General features: G+C 40.9%; 1 protein-coding gene across 3 annotated transcripts in view; it reads left to right on the plus strand.

The window, feature by feature from the left end:
• Positions 1 to 17880, plus strand: part of TIC40 (hydroxyproline-rich glycoprotein family protein) — a 69605-nt gene that overhangs the window by 29357 nt on the left and 22368 nt on the right. For 2 of the 3 annotated variants that reach the window (XM_088944126.1, XM_088944127.1), the window contains exons 7-10: positions 981 to 1087; positions 1178 to 1244; positions 2539 to 2617; positions 4614 to 4654. In XM_088944126.1, coding sequence (XP_088800252.1) covers positions 981 to 1087; positions 1178 to 1244; positions 2539 to 2617; positions 4614 to 4654 — 294 coding nt within the window. The remainder of the gene's footprint in view (positions 1 to 980; positions 1088 to 1177; positions 1245 to 2538; positions 2618 to 4613; positions 4655 to 17880) is intronic. The other variant, XM_088944128.1, reaches the window with a different exon arrangement.

Genomic DNA, 17880 nt, shown 5'->3' on the forward strand with positions numbered 1-17880 from the left:
TTGTGCTTTCTGCAAAGGACGGTTGTTTGAAACATTATTTCTTGAACATTCATAAGAAAACATTATTTCTTAAAAGAAATTGACTTCTAAAATTAGTAACTACCAGAACCAATCTCGAAATTGTAAAACTGTATATGAAATCTCAAATAACCAAATAAGAAAATCTTTTCATTTGCCTGTAAATGGGCTGTATTCTGTTTTACTCATGCTTGAATTGCATGATCTTAGTTTTGAATGGGTAACTGAATGGCCTTTCTAAGGACACTAAAATCAGGACAAACAGGCAAGAATTTGAAAGCAAGGCAATCCCTACTTATATCTTTTCAGTATCATTTATCACATCATATTAACAAGTATCTTTTCCTCAACACAAGAATGAGGTAGCAATGTTCTGAAAATCATAATTGAATCATAAATCGTAGAGAAAATTGAATCAAATCGAGAATCATATCATAAACCGTCAGATTGTTTCAATTTTTAAAAACAAAAAATAAAATATAGATATTCCAAAAGGCAAAATATATATAGAATAGTGATTCTACCCTATTTTTAATCCATATCTACCATTTATGTACCTAAATCAATAGAAATTACCACTTATAAATAGAAGTCTAAGATGATATAATCAAGTTTGACTTGAAAGTAAAATAATCCACATAAAATGACTTTTTATCCTATGTATGCTACATAAAAAATTCAATATATGGTTTAAATAACGTAAATAAGTCAATTTCTAGTGTGGTCTTTAAAACAAGTTACCTTGACAAAACTAAATATTAACAAAATAAAATGACAAATTGTAAGCTTCAAACAATAATTGTAAGATTTTTGCAGAAAAAGGATTTGGGCTTAGATTCAAATCAGAACGGGATTCATGATTTCAATGAGCCTATGAGAGATGCTTCTACTTGCTATGTATTTTAATCTGGTTTTGAATATCCTTTTTTAGTTGGTTATTCTTATTAAACTTTTTGATGCAGCTTTTGTAGATGTTTCTCCAGATGAGGTGTCGGAGAAGTCTCCCTTTGAAAGTCCTAAAGAATCAATTGAGACAACTCCCTCCCAGGAAGTTAAATATGCTGGTGAAGTAAGCCTTTTCATGAGTTTTCTTTCTTGAGGGGCTTTGGTATTCTGATATTAGGTTTCCATTGTAAGTTGTTTTGAAATTTCTGTGAAGGATTCACAAAATGGAACTACTGCCAAGCAAGATAAAGGATCTCCTAGGGAGCAGTCCCAATCCAATCGTGAGTTAACAGTAATTTGTGAACTCTGATATTTTGGCACACGTGGTCTTCATATCCATTATTTTTGACTAGCTAATGCAAATTGTTCCCTTGTTCACAATGTCTATTCGTTTCTTATTGTTTTACCTCGGCTTAACAATTGTTCTTACTTGTTGGTTGTGCTGTATATGAATAACTAGTTTATAACGTTACTTTTTTTCGATAAGTAACTTCAATTTTTAGAACCTTAAATACAGCAATACATGCATCCCAAAGAGTGGTATGAGATACACCTCTCAACTTACAAAATAACACAAAAAGCAGATTACAATTCAGCCCAACATAATTGAACCCTGTTAACCCCTTGATTAGCCAAGAGCAGCCGACATACTGGCTAATCTTCTCTCCCATCATATCCTCACTATCATGTTACTAGTAAGCCATTTAAATTTCTTCTTTTTGTCCCTTTACACAGCTAGCAGTCTCTGGATTCTTTAACCATCTTACTACCATCTTGGAATCATCTTCGATAATCAATTTGTCTAAATCCAAGTCTTTTGCTAACTGCACCCCCTGAAGTCAAGGCAACCCTGGCCCCTCTGGAATAGGGGTGATGAGAGATAAAAACAGTTCTGTCATAGCTTTATTTTTTGGTCCAGTGCGAGTGGTGATTCCATCAGAGCTGGAATGCTTGCTGCCATGCAAGGAGTACAGATTGCATATCAATTGAATGGCTAACATGGAGATTGAAGGGGATTCAAAGCTGGTGATAGGATGGCTACAGGAACTGGAGTCTATTTTATGGTGTTTTAGGAATGAGATACCAGAAATGTGAATGTGAGAATACTTTGGGTGAGGAGATCAGCTGATGGGATCGCAGATTCTCTAGCTACACAAGGGGAGAACAGAAATCTGTTGTATTGTGTACAGTTGTAATATGTTTTTTATTTTGTTTTATTGTAAGAGGTAACTCCTTGTGCCTCTTTAAGAGATGCTTGTACTGATTTTATTTGCTGCCTTAATAAGATTTCACTTCACTTGTCAAAAAAAAAAAAAAAAAACAAAAAGAAACTGGTTCTGTCTTGTCGCATTGTTCTGACTCAATGAATTACCCTAGTCATAACACAAATTCTTGCATTCTTCTCTTCTCAAATAGTCATAGCACAATTCTTTGCCATACTCTACTAGACTAGTTTATAATTTATCATTTTATTTTCTGGGCAAAGTTGATTTGCCTTCTTCTCCTTTCCGATATGGAGGCACCAATAATGTTTCTTTGGAGAACCCGACTAAGCTTTTATGCATTCATGGGCAGGAGAATCTGGTTCTGTCTTATCAGTTGAAGCTTTGGAGAAAATGATGGAAGACCCAACAGTACAAAAGATGGTTTATCCGTATGTAAACCTCTTATTTTGAAATTTAAGTTGTCTCTACATTTTGTCTTGCATCAGGTGATGCCTTGTGGCCTGAATGAATTTCTTAGATCTTTTTTCCTGCAACTCAAGATTAATTGCAAGATTTTTATTATATAGTTATATAAATAGTTAAATAGTATATATTTTTTGAAAACAGTGAAGCAAGTATTCATTACCAAAAAAATGGAATAACAAAAGGCAAACCCTGTACAAAGAAGATCTGAACAAGGATATTAATCCAAATCAACATCATAAACCCATTCAAGAGGCAAGACCCAACCATTACAAAGAGATTTCCCTTGGTAAAAGAAGAGTTTGTAAGTTTTCTCTATAAATAAATTGTGATTTTCCAACCAAGAAAAAAGCATACACACTACTTTCTTAATTACATATTCTACTGATCCTTGTTTTCCCTAAAAAATTTGGGCATTTCTTTCACCCCACTGCAAAAAAACTGCTGCCGGATACTTCCCCAAGCCACTTTACCTGCTTTACTCAAACATCTTAAGCACTAAAAACCAAGGTTTAGAATGTTGGTGTTGGTGGAAATGTCGGTCATCCAAATATAAGAAACATGTTGGAAATGTTAGAAATATCATATGGACATAATGTAAAAATTATAGACATGGTGGAAACATTGTCTATGAAATGATTAAAGAAGCATAGGCAAACCTTTTTAAATTATTGTCTTTTTCCAAATCACTAAACAAATCTAAAAAACTAAGGTTGTAGACAAAGAAAATATGTTCTGGTGTTGCCCTATCAACCCTAAGAGTTAGAGCTTCATGATGGAGTGCGTTAAAGCAAAATAGGATGTAAATGGTTGTAATAGATCAACCAAATAATCTATTACACAATTAAAAACTATTATTTAACTTCATGCTTGAAATGGATATTGAGCTATCTCAACGTGGCAATCATGTAAGTTAAACGGGTAATGCCACTGTTACTCCACATGTGTACAATATTGTCACCAACGTATGTTGTAATGCTATCTCTTGTACTGGTAGTGTTGGCTGGGGAATATGTATTGTCATGGAAACTATCTCTTGTACTCCACATATCTACGATACTGCCACAGACTTATGTTATAATACTATCTCTTGTACTTCACATTAGTGCTGGTAGTGTTTATTGGGGAATTTGTCAATTCTGCTAAGTTTTGTGTCATTACCCATGGAAATGGAAATATGTCGTGGAAATCTTAGGAAAATTCGGGACATTTTAAGCCATGCTAAGCACCAAATTAGCTTTTCACATCACTTGGAAAGCACAACTCCACCCTGAATAGTTAAATAGAATATTAGCTTTCTATTGGTCCTCCCCCTCCCCTCTTGTGGTTTCTAGGGAAGACAAGATGATTGTCATAGTTGTTATGTGCCTTGCATCTCTTGCTAATGCTGTTCATTTTATCCATTTGAAATAGTGCAATTAGGAAAGAAGTAAAGAAATTGATAGTTTAATTTTGTTGTTTGCATTTCCACTTTGTATATTTTTATATGTTATGGTTATGTGTTTTAATTTGAGCTAATAATCTTTTATAAATATTTAGTTTAAACTTGAAGTTTGTATTTTTAGTTATTATTATTTTCAATATTTTTTATTTATTTACATTTTTGATAATTGTTTTATTTTATTTTATTTACATTTGTTTGCTCATCTTTTTGACTTTTTTTTTGAATTTTGTGCCTTGCTTCAAAAAGGTGTGTGTGCCTTGTGGGATTCAACTTTCTCCCTGCTTAGATCTCCTTAAGATACACATACCTTCTGTTGTTTTAACCTCAGCTAGAAGCTCCAACTGATGCATTATTATATGGTATCCTGTATTTATTCCTCCTCTTTATATAAATACATAAACACACAATGCTTTACATTTGATATTACATTTACAAACTGTTATTAGTATATATTTTGCAATTTCTGCGTGTTTATGTGTCAATTAAAAATTTCAAATTTCTTTTGGTTAATGTTGCAGTTATTTGCCTGAGGAGATGAGAAACCCAGCTACTTTCAAATGTGAGTTATTTACCTCTTCGGCATTTACTCAACATTCTATGATGCTTTGTTGCATATACAAAGATGTCAATAAAGTTAACTAATAAAATGGGCTTGTGCATTCCCCTTCAGTTCTGAATGATGAAAAAGCAATGGCCTTCAACAATCTATTATGCTTATATATTGCTTTACTTTTTATGTTTCCTTAATTGAATGGATCTTTAAAATGTTTTCCTTCGAAATAGATAGAAATTGGATGTTCCTCCATATACTAAATAGATATAAAATTCTTGGGGATATGGCTCTTCATTTCCTATTATCCAGGACATGGACATAAATATGCTATCCCTTATAATGTACTTAATATATTGTAAGCTAATTTTATTCATTAAGAGAGAGAGAGGAGGGGGGGGGGAGGGAGGGAGGGAGGGAGGGAATCATTTCTGGTTTGTCAGTTGCATGGACTTTCCTTATGGATGAAGTGTTTATGTCAGTTGCACGTTGGACTCCAACACTATGAATACTTGAGGAACTCTTAATTTGATGTTTTTCTTTCTCTTGATAATTATTTGACAAACAAATAGTTATGTACATATCAAATGTCTTTTTTCATATGAAATGTTTTCTTGATTGATAATTGAAAATTAATTTCATTAATCAAGTAGAATAAAGCTTTACAAGCATCCCTTGGAGAGGCGCATGATGCAGCCTCTCCTAAACATTACTAGTGATCATGATATGAGACCTGTATTTAATTAAATAAATGAAGAAACATTCTTGATATGATCCAGGAGGAGAAGCAAGAGAGAAGACGAGAAGAGGGTGACGAAGAGAAAAGGGCAAACAGTCTCTATCTAGAGAGACACAACTGCCACCCAAATATGTTATACTCAAAAAGAAATGAAAATTATAGTAATACCCCTGAAAACAAATGTATTTCATTCGAGCACCACTTAATCCTTTGGTAAATAGTTTAGTTAGTTGATCTTCAGACTTTACATATGGGGTAGTAATTTCCTCCACTAATCTCCTCTATTACAAAAAGACAATCCACCTCTATGTGTTTAGTTCTCTCATGATACACTGGATTGGAGGATATATGGATGGTTGCCTGGTTGTCACAAAAAAGCTCAATGGGAGTTGTGATTGATATTCCCATTTCCTGTAATAGTTGCTTCAACCACACCAACTCGCATGTAGTGTGGGCCATGGCTCTGTACTCTGCCTCAACACTACTCCTAGCCACCACATTCTACTTCTTGCTTTTCCAAGTAATCAAATTTCCTGCAAAACATGTGTATAATAACCAGTTGTTGATTTCCTCTCAGTATTCGATCCTACCCAATCAACATCTGTGTATCCTTCCAAGGAAAGTTCTCTCCCTTTCTTATACAACATCCCTTTACTTGGAGCACCCTTCAAATAGCGTAGAACTCTAACAATGCCTTCCTAATGGATTGCCCTCGGGTTTTGCATGAATTGACTTAATAACCGATTGACAACCAACTGCTTTCTTCCCTGGAGGCAGAGAAGTGAGGCCACGAGTGTGATTAGATTGAAGAGCATGAAATTCCTCATCCATCGTTCTCTTCCATTTAGAGAGAGAAGAGCATCATGAAGAGATCTAGGAACAAATACAAAAGATAGAAGAGATACAAAATTCCGATAGGATGGGGATAAATGGGTAAATAAAACATAATGAAATATAGGATGATCAATACATGCACACTTGCCTTTGCGAAACGCAATGGGAAGATCTAAATGATATGGATCCATTGACGGAAGAGCTAATGATGGCTGAGGCGGAGCTGGAGAAGGATGAAACATAATACCACAAGGATTGTGAACATACACTCGATGGATTGGTGGTTGCATTGACTCTTGGGCAATAGTAGTCGTCATAGACACCTCCATTGGTAAGGGAAGAGGATGTGGGCATAGGGTATCAAGAGAAGTAGGCTCAGTTGGGGAAAAGAAAGGAACATTTTCAAAGGGTACATTAGGAAGAACAAAGGAGTGACGAAGGGAAGGACTATAACACATATCCTTTCTGGGTTTGAGAGTACCCCAAAAAGACACATTTAAGAGCACAATCATCCAACTTATCCAACCCTAGACCTAGGAGATGAAGAAAACATATACAACCAAAGACACACGGAGGTCAAGGGAAAGGAGACTGAGAAGGAAAGACAATGGAGAAAGGGGAGGCACCACGTAAAACTGATGAGAGCATATGTTTAATGAGTAAACAAGAGGTAAGAACCACATCACTCCAATATTTTTTGGACTTGACATTTGAATCGAAAGTGCCTGAGCAATGTTAAGTAAATATCTATTCTTTTGCTCAGTTATTCTATTTTGTTGTGTAGTAGAAGAGCAGGGTGATTGATGTATTATGCAATGAGATTCAAAGAACATATGAAACGGGCATTGGAAATATTCTTTTACATTGTCAGGCTGAAAGTATTTAATGGAGATACCAAATTGATTCTTAATTTCAACATAAAAAAGAGAAAAATTCAAATACTTCTATATGAGATTTCTTTAAATAAATCCAAGTCATTCTTGAAAAGTCATCAACAAAGGAAATAAAATATTTAGTACCGTTGTAAGACTCAACTGGACAAGGACCCCAAACATTTGAAGGAACAAGTTCAAAAAGACTCGAGACTCTAATAGATTCCCTTGGAACAAAGGAGACGCGATGATGTTTACTAAGTTGACAAACTTCACATTGTATCTCACAGACGAACACACCATCTGGAATAAGACTCTTGATAGTTGGAAGAGAGGGATGACTCATCTGACAGTGGCACTGCAACGGTGTAGTGGAAGAATGAAGAGTTGTCTATGGTCCACCAGGATCTAGATAATACAACCTTCCAGCTTCATGCCCACCACCAATCGTCTTCCTCGTCTTGAGATCATAGTTTTCAAGCGTCTAGGCGGTTCTGGTGACACTGGGGCACCTAGTCACCTAGGCGATAAAAAATTTATAATATTAAAAACTGACTTTTGGCTAGTATCCTAGTTTTATATACCATTCAGCATGTATGTTAATTGAAAAATAGCAATTCTCTTTATTAAGAACATTAAATTTCTTCTAAAAATGTGGCAAATCATCACACCTAAAAGATAAAAACCTTTTACATATATTAATTTCATTATTTTCAAAAATAATACTACTATAATAAGTATTTAATAGAGCAAATTCATATTAATTAGCAGCTAAAAAGGTTATTAACTTTATATGATAAATATTCAAGATGGAAAGTAAAATGAAAAAAAACAAGGATGGAGTTTCTGTTTTATTTAATTAGAGAGAGAATATAAAAAAGAACTTTATTATTCTATTGTTTCTTTCCCTTTTCTTTTCTTTTCTTTTCTTTCTTTCTTTCTTTTTCTCTTCTCAAAACCCTTTGATCTTTTAAATTTCAATAGTAAAGCATTAAAACAAAATATAATTGATATATATAGCATATAATAAAATGTATTAACACATACATTAATAAGATACAACAATATAAATGATATTATAAAAGGCGCCCACCTTGTCATTTTTGTCGCCTAGGCGACGCCTTGACAACTGTGCTCGAGATCTTTAAAAATGCAATAGGATGGAAAGAATGAGATGTATCAATTCAAAGATTTTCTCAACTTACTAACATACATAAGACTAAAAGGAAATTTAGGAACATATGGAAGCAACGCTAAAGTGAAATCGGAATGTAAAGTAACATCACCAGTTCCAGAAATAAGGGAGGTAAAAACCAGAGTAACCAATTGGGCAATAGAGGGAGGGGATAAAGATGTAAATAGGTCTGAGGATCTAGTCGTGTGATATGAGGCCCTAGAATTAATGATCCATGGTTTAGAACAATGTTTTAAAAAGTGTGGGAGGCATATGCCTAGAGGCGAGGTGCTCCCAAAATGCCTTGATGTCACAAGCAAGGTTCAAAATATCGATACGTATCGTTTCGGGACCCTTCCGATACACCCCTACAATGGGTGCATCTGGGTTTGATCTGTTCAGGGGATGGGGGGGTCCTAGACTGGCTCCCCTGAACCAGTTTTGAAAAAAAAGTAAAAAAACAAGTATCGAAACGCTCCATACGTCCCTACCGGCGTATCGAGCGTATCGATATTTTGAACCTTGGTCACAAGTGACCACTTTGCCGCGCCATCAAGTGCCATAACCACACCCACAACATGCCATCCGAGTGTCCAAGTGTGTGTCTTGGGTGGGGCATTGCATGTATTTTGTATGGGGGGATTGCCAATGGCATTATTGTAATTCTACAGTATGATTTTTCACTATTTTGATGTTTCTTTATGTCACTCCCCCAAAAGCTTAACGTACTCTTTGAGGGGAGGTAGGTAGTTGAGTGAATTAGTAGCGTGTAAAGGTTAAGCACGAGATCCCCTCGACACTAAATTTTGTGCTTTTTCTTGCCACCAATTTATGCAATACAAAGTGCCTTTTGACTAATTCGCATGCCATCTTGTTGCCTTTTCTTGTGTTGTTGCTTGTTGCTTAGGCTTACTTGTCACATTTGAGTTCCACACGGGGCCCAAACAACTAGCCCCGTGATAGTTGGTATTAGAGTAGGAGCTCCTACACGCACATTGGACCCTGCCAATTGCCCCTCACTCAGCACAATGAAGAGCAACCGCGACATTGCCGATGACATACTATGATGAGTTACCGCTCACCTCGGAAGCTCCTTCGAGGGTGGCTTAACCTCCTGAAACAGAAGATGGAGAGATGAGAGGGAAGGGTAGGAAGAAAATGAGTCAGAGAGAGAGAAATAAAAGAGATATTCATTTACACTGCTTATTACATGATCAGAGCCTTTTATAGCTGGTCTACATGTGTGCAATCATGGAGAGTATCTTCTGGTGGTAGTGTAACTAACTCTGGGGGCTCTGTCGCGTGTCACACTACCCTTTCTGTCTTCTAGTGAAATGCTGATTGGTGGTGGCCTGCTCCACTCCCATAGTTGGGTTCGGAGGGAGTGTTTGGGTTCCAACAATTCCTCCCCCCTTGGCATTGACCTTGCCCTCAAGGTTTATTTTTGGAAACCTCTCGTTCAGCCTTAGATAAGATTCTCAAGTGGCATCATCTAGAGGAAGCCCAACCCATTCTACCTTGGTTTTTGGCACAATGTAGTTCAGCTTTGTGGGCTGAATTCTGGGAAACAACAAACCGACCCCTAAAGAAAAGATCAGGCCCCACAATTTGGTAACCAACAACTTGGGAAGGGTCTCGACTCCACTTATCTCTAATATCTTGTAGTTGCGGATCAGACCTGGCTTCTTGCCGTATAGCTTCAAACAAAGGAAAACTGGGCTGAGAACATGTCAGATGGGCTAATTCTTCCACTCGTGACAAGGCATCAGCTACTCTATTTGCGGGCCCATGCTTATATTCTATGAGGTAGTCAAAGCCCATTAGTTTACTAAGCCATTTTTGCTGCTCCGGGGTGTGCACCCTTTGCTCTGCTATGTACCTCAAACTTCGTTGGTCTGTCCTTATCACAAATTGGCGTCCCAATAGGTATGCACGCCACTTTTGCACTGCCATTACCACAACCATCATTTCTTTGGCATAAGTGGACTGACTTTGGTGAGCTGCGGAGAGAGCCTTGCTGAAATAAGCAATGGGCTGCCCTTTTTGCATCAAGACGGTCCCTACTCCTACACCCGATGCATTACAGTCTATTTCAAAGGGCTGAGAGAAGTCTGGAAGAGTGAGGACTGGAGGGCTAGAAACTGCTATCTTCAAGTCTTCAAAAGCCCGTTGGGCATTATCAGCCCAACCAAAGGAATCCTTGTTTAATAGACGCGTTAAAGGGGCGGCCATAAGCCCATACCCCTTAATGAAGCGCCTATAATATCCGGTAAGCCCAAGAAAGCCCCTTAGAGCCTTTATAGTAGTGGGCTTGGGCCACTTTTGGATGGCGTCTATCTTTTCTAGGTTTGCCATGACCCGCCCTGCTTTAATCACATGGCCTAAGTATTGAATTTGTCCTTGTCCAAAGGAGCACTTTGTCGTTTTGGCATGTAACTGATGCCCCCTTAGAGTTGTGAGGGTGAGTTTCAGATGTTCCATATGTGTGTCCCAATCCCTACTGTATACCAGAATATCATCGAAAAACACAAGAATAAATCACCTTAGGAATGGCCTGAAGATGTCATTCATAAGGGCTTGAAAGCTGGAGGGGGCATTGGTGAGTCCAAAAGGCATAACCAAAAACTCATAATGGCCATCGTGGGTCCTGAAGGCCGTCTTGTGGATGTCAGCCTGGTGGACCCGAATCTGATGTTACCCGGACTGCAGGTCTAATTTGGAGAACACTCGTGCCTCTCCTAACTTGTCCAACAGTTCATCAATGAGGGGTATAGGAAACTTGTCCTTCACTGTAATCTGATTCAAGGCCAGGTAATCTACGCAAAAGTGCCAACTACCATCCTTCTTCCTCACTAGGAGTACAGGGGATGGAAAAGGGCTGGTGCTGGTCTGTATATGCCATTTTTCCAATAGTTCTCTCACTGCCTTCTCAATTTTCAGCTTCTGGAAGTAAGGGTATCTATATGGCCTCACATTGGCCGGTTTAGAACCTGGTAAGAGAGGTATCTGATGATCATGAACCCAGGGTGGAGGTAATTGGTTCAGCTCCTTGAATACGTTGCCAAACTGATTGAGTATTGATCGTAAGGCCTCGTGTTTGGCTCTTGTGGGGTGGACATGGCCCTGGTTGTCCAGAATTGGGACTGTGGGCTGGATGCCTAAGTGCATAAATAAGGGTTGTCACGCATCCTTGGAGGCTTGTATCATGGAGGCTAAAGTGTCATCTTGGGGACTAGGGGGCCACATCCCTTTTAAATGACATGTCTGGCCATCCTGGTGAAAATCTATAGTCATTTTGGCCCAATCACATTGAGCAGGGCCCAGGCCACGCACCCAATGAATCCCCAAAATAATATCAGCCCCTACGAAATCCAATGGGTGGAGATCCACCATGAAATTATGGTCCTGTATAAGGATTTTTTCCTTCTTACATACACCATTACATGACACCTGACTCTCATTAGCCACATGAATTGAAAAGAGAGGAGTGGGTTGTATAGTCATACTAGTTGCTTTGCCAAACGGCAAGTGATGAAATTCAGGGTAGTGCCATTGTCAATCAAAATCATCACGGTCCGACCAACCATTCTTCCTTCTACTCGCATGGACTGAAGAGAGTTGAGGCCTATGAGGGCGTGTAAGAAGATCTCGGCCCCGTCAGGTTCTGGTTCATATGGAATCAGTTCACAGTCATTTAAGTGCTCTGGTTTTGTCTCTTCCGGCCCATGAGAGACATTTGAAGGGCATAGTGGGCCGTGGCAAGATGGGCTTCTGATGATTCCCAACCTGTTCCATGGGCTACTGATCGACCCGTGGAGGAATCCTCACATTCGGGTAGGTCGGTCTGTTGGCTTTGCGTAGGTTGTTGGTTTTTCCTTCTTGCAGGCGAGCAAATCCCACCACAGCCATGACTGTCGTCGGACGGAGAGCCCTCACCTCCAGATGGATATCCTCTCTGGGGCCTCCCACAAAACATCCTACTAAGGCTTTCTCCGGCCAGCCGTGTACCCTGGTCGCCATTCGCTCGAACTCGAGCTGGTACTCTGCTACCGTTCCAGTCTGCTTCAACCGAGTGATAAGGTCGTCGTAGTCCACGAACGTCGTCGGCCCAAAACGGATGCACAAAGCTTTTAGTGAACTTCGCCCAAGTTACCTGGGGATGATTTTGGCGATACCACTGGAGCCATAGAATCGCGTCCCCTTCTAGATGATTGGAAGCGATGAAGACACGCTAGTTGGGAAAGTTGATCTTAGTGACTTTTCCGGTGGGGTAATACCCTATTCTTTGGCTGCTGGAAGCAGAGGCTTCCGTTCCTGTTGGGTGACTGGTCTCGCCGGATTGTTGTTGAGAGGCGAAGCTTGAGACGACCACTTTGAGTTCCCTGGGTTTGTTCAACACCTGGTGGAATCCAACCTCAAGCTGGTCGACCCTATCATCCATGGTGGAGGAACGTGTCTGTGGCATCGTGAAGCCTGTGATCTGGATAGCCTGGCTCTGATACCAATTGATGAGTTATCGCTCACCTTGGAAGCCCCTTTGAGGGTGGCTTAACCTCCTGAAACAGAAGATGAAGGAGAGAAGAGAGGGAGGGGTAGGAAGAAAATGACTCAGAGAGAGAGAGATAAAAGAGATATTGGCCTACATGTGTGCAATCATGGAGAGAATATTTTCTGGTGGTATTGTAACTAACTCTGGAAGGCTCTAAGTGTAACTAACTCTGGGGGCTTTGCCGCGTCACACTACCCTTTCTGTCTTCTAGTGAAATGCTGATTGGTGGTGGCCTGCTCCACTCCCATAGTTAGGTTCGGAGGGAGTGTTTGGGTTCCAACATACTACATGGGTTGCACCAAGTCCACGACATCGATGAAGCTCCGCTTGATGAGCCTACCAAGACACATGCCCTGAAGGGCCGCACAACTAAAGCTAGCAAGCGTGACAAATCAGTCGACCAACTATCTAGCATGGACATGCGCATCCTACGTTGCGAGGCGACAATAGGTGAAACCAGAGATCGGGTTGATGAACTCCACCACAACCTCGAGATTATTGAGAATGCGGTGGTGGAACTAGAAGGGTGATTCATTGGTGCCTTCAGAGAGATGCACGCCAACTTACAATGCTCGGGAGCAGGGCCTTCCTAGAGTAGCCTGCAGGGCATGCTGGACAGATTTCAAGCCTAATTAGGCGAGATGAGAGATGGGATGACTCTCCTAAAAAGGACAATGGCCAACTCTACTAGCACTTCAGCCACCCTAGCTCCCATGCACATCAAGATCCGTGAGCCAACGCCCTACTTGGGTGCTCGGGATGCTAGGGAGCTTGACATTTTCCTGTGGCAACTAGAACAATATTTCTCTACTGTTGGCATTAGTGACAAACAAACTCAGGTACGTACAACCGCTATGTATTTGAATGATATTGCAATGTTATGGTGGCGTAGGTGTTGTCAAGACATTGAATGTGGCACCCACACCATTGACACTTGGGTTGGATTCAATCATTAGATCAAGTGTCATTTCTACCTTGAGAATGTAGAGTACCTGGCGCGAACAAGAATGAAGAAGCTTAGACAACAAGAATCGCTACATGACTACGTCAAAGAATTTTCAGCCTTGACGCTTGAGATCTCTGACATGTCAGACAAGGACCTCCTGCTCAATTTCATGGATGGTCTCAAGCCATGGGCTGAGCTTGAACTTCAATGGCGCGGTGTGAAGGACCTCGCCACAACCATGGCCGTAGTTGAGCAGCTTGTTGACCTAAGGACACCTGATGAAGAATACCAAAAGCCATCAGCCCATGTACCCTGAGTTTGAGTGGGGGAGATCAACAATCGACCTCCACGCAAAAGAAACCAGTGCACACTGACAAGCCTAACAATTATCAAGGAAAGGAGCCACAAGGAGCACAACAGAGCTATTAGGGCCACCGGTACACTAGGGGACCTACGATTCCTCCCTCACCGTGTTACATTTGTAATGAAAAGCATTGGACTAGTGATTGTCCTATGCGGAAGAAAAGCAATGCCCTCATCGCCAAACTTAGTAATGATGAAGAGAGTGATGAGGAGAAGCCCACACCGACACTAGGAGTAGGTGCCCTCCAACTTATAAATGCCATGGTAAAGAAAGAGGCCACATCCAAGCGGCCCACCAAAGCCCACATGGGGCTGAAATATGTAGACATCACCCTCGGCGGAAGGCCGACCCAAGCATTGGTGGACACTAGGGCCACCCAGAACTTCATCTCACTTACGGAGGCAAAGCGACTCGACTTGATCACTACCAAACAAACAGGGTGGATCAAGGCCGTCAACTCGGGGGCCAAGGCAGTAGCAGGCATGGCTCGTGAAGTAGACCTACAAGTGGGACCATGGATAGGCAAAGTTAATTTATCTGTGGTTCCCTTGGATGATTTTCAAGTTGTCCTTGGAGTAGAGTTCTTGACACAGGCAGAAGTAGCCCTCATGCCAAACCTTCACCATTTACTCATCTTGGACGAGCATTCTCCATCCATGAACCAGTGACATCAGCCCTCCAGGTACATGGGAAGCAACTTTCAGCCCTACAACTGTACCAAGAGACAAGCAACCATGAAGCCAGTGGCATGCCTGAAGGGATAGGATATCCATCACATGGACGCCCAAAGATTGCAGAATAAGGGGGCGAATTTCAAAAATTTTCTCTCCCTTCAACTAGGAATCGCATTCCCTATTTAGAAAATCATATATTCAAGGATCATTCTTGAACCATAAACTAAACCAGATCTGAACCAAAAAGAGTAGGGAGGGATTATACCTGATACAGAGAAACAACATCTCCCAATGGAGGTGTTCAAGCCCAAGGAATGATCCAAAATCTGCTCCCACTGAAGATGGTGCAGTGCAGGGTGGAGCAGAATCAGCAGTGTTCTTCCAAAGGAACTTGACCCTTTGCAAGAATCACGGTGGCTTGTGAATACAGCTCCAACCAATCTTTTCTCCAAACGATTGGTATCAAGATCGAATCTTGATTACTTCTGTAGACAAGAGGAGATCAAACTGCTGGAGGCGGCGACTGCAGGAAGGAGGCGGCAAGAGAGTATTCACAAGGTGCAGAATTCTCTCTTGTGATTTCAGCTCTGAAGACAGGAGTTGTGTATTGCATATCTAAAGGCTGTCGCCCCCTCCTCCTTTTATAATCTTAAAGGGATCAACTCCTAATCCCATTAGGAGTTGCTAATCCAAATCATATCTGGATTAGAAGTCCCTTTAAGTGATAAGGGATAACCCTTATCTGCAGATTAGATTAACCATCTCCTAATCTAATTAGGAGGCTTCCAGATGTAAATTTTATTTAGATCTTGGACTCTCTAAGTAGATAGGGTCTGGGCCCAATTCTATCAGCTGATCCATCTCATAATTTGTCCCTTTAAGTGACTAATCAAATCAGCCCAGTTCGAAATGGGCTTAAGGCCCATTTAGTGTTACGTATTCATTTAGCCTTCCAAACTGCTGCCCAGTTGGGCTTCCTTGTATGACGTGGGACCCTAACATTGATCTACACATCAGCCACATGGGTTCAACCTAGAGTTTGTTACAAGGCCTGGCCGAATACACTGTTATGGACAGTGCACCCCCTGAAACCCATCTTATGGGCTCTATGGGCCCAACACTTACCCTAAGTGGTCCCTGGGCCAAACCACCTTGTAACACCCAGGGATTGCGGGCAGATGCAATATTAGCTCATCAGGTATTATTCTAAATGGTTTTACACTTAACCTCTTAGCCCATAATGATCATACACTGCCCGACAAGAGAGGACCTCTCCCTCGGTTGCAAGGAACAGTGTTGCACTCTCTGCTTATATGGATCCCGGGAATTAAAACCTTCTTGCAAACATTTTAGAAACCATAATATATACATTTATATCTCATATAAAATATATTTTGCAAAACAAATCTCAACTATTGAAATCGGCTGTCGGCAGTCTTGGTTTCCAATAGTGAGAGTGCATCCCCAATCATTACCTTTGTCCGACAAAGGGGCTGATCCTGTCACTATGATCACCCATTCAAATGAATTCTCAGACTGTCCCAACATACCCAAGTTTTGACCCCCACTAAGGATCTCATTGATTGGTACATCAAAAATAACCCAATCCGACACCTAGTGCAGTATCATAATCGAGTCTAGGGGTCGGGTGTAACTTTTCAGTTTTGCCCATCAATCTCTAAGGTCCAGGGCAATACTGGAAATCTGGTTCAGTTCAAAGATTTAATTAATCCTACACTGTATGTGCCTAGGGTCTCACCCTGGCAGCTGAGACAGGCCACCCCAACCGACTTGGTGGCATCACAGTGTCAGCCTTGGTAGGATAGGTCTCCCCAGACTGACCCACTAGCTGTGAACATTCTAAACTAACACGAGTCTCATTATGTGTCCAGTTTAAGGGTATTACACAGAAACATACCAAGGGAACATGAATCAATTATGCACTTTTATTCATTTACAATAAACTCATAAAGTACATCAATTTTGATTGAAGCTAAGGGCATACAAAACTGTCTAAAATGCCAACAATGAAGACCCCCACTCCAACATCTCACATCTGCACTGGAACGGGTTGGGCAGTCATCACCAAAAAGAAGTCTCCCCCAAAGCAGCACCTGCGCTAGCAGCTGCACCAGTGCCAGCATCAACATCGATAGAAGCCAGCTTTGCAACAGAAGCCTCATACGCCCGCCACTATTGGGCCCAAGAAAGGACCCGAGGCCAACTTCAACTGTAGCCATACCTACTACCTTAATCATTGGGGAGAGCGAGTGCCACCCAAACCATATAGGGACCACATTCTCACCCTTTCACAAGCTGAACCACGTAGTAGCCCGGTGAGCAACTATCCTTGGGCAAAAATGCATGGGAACCAACACTCGAAAAATCCAAACTATCATTTTGACCCAGCCTTGGCCACTAACTTTCCTACCACCAAAGCAGAACATCCAAAATCTTACCTTGAAGCGGCCAAGCAAGGACTTAACTTAGGGACTAGCTGTAGGTTTTCCCACCATCAAGAGCACCCAAAAACCCTTCACCCAACCTCTTGTTCGGGCCTTGGAAGTAACCATGTTTGTGGAACAGTTGAAGAACCTTCCTTCACCAACAAGAAATTTGGGCCACAAGCCGAAGTTGGTCTTCGAGGACGAAGACCGAATTGAGTGGGGAGCTTGCTTGAGATAGCCTCGACCACCAACACCAACACCATGACCTCTAAAATTCTCATCTCTACCACCATTGCGACCTCCTCTCACACCACTGTTAACCCCCCTGGAATAGCTGCTTCTACGACGTGAGCCACCTCTACCACCTCTGGTTGCTGCTAGGGCTGAGATCTTAATACTGGAGCACTATCTGTATGTAGGCTCATAACCCTTCCGTCTCTGGAAAAAAATTTCTAGTAGTGTGGGTATATCACTGCTACCTAAAATCTGGGCATGGACTGGTTCAAATTCAGACCTTAATCCAGAAAGGAAACACGCCACTTCCAACTGATCTCTCTGTTGTTGCTGTACTCTGAATTCAATCGAAAAGGGCTGATACGAATCCAACTCATTGCGCAGACTCTTCAAGCAAGCATA

The sequence above is a fragment of the Nelumbo lutea genome, chromosome 5, assembly GCF_056320005.1.
Source record: "Nelumbo lutea isolate HS-2025 chromosome 5, American lotus-T2T, whole genome shotgun sequence".
Taxonomy (NCBI): Eukaryota; Viridiplantae; Streptophyta; class Magnoliopsida; order Proteales; family Nelumbonaceae; genus Nelumbo; species Nelumbo lutea.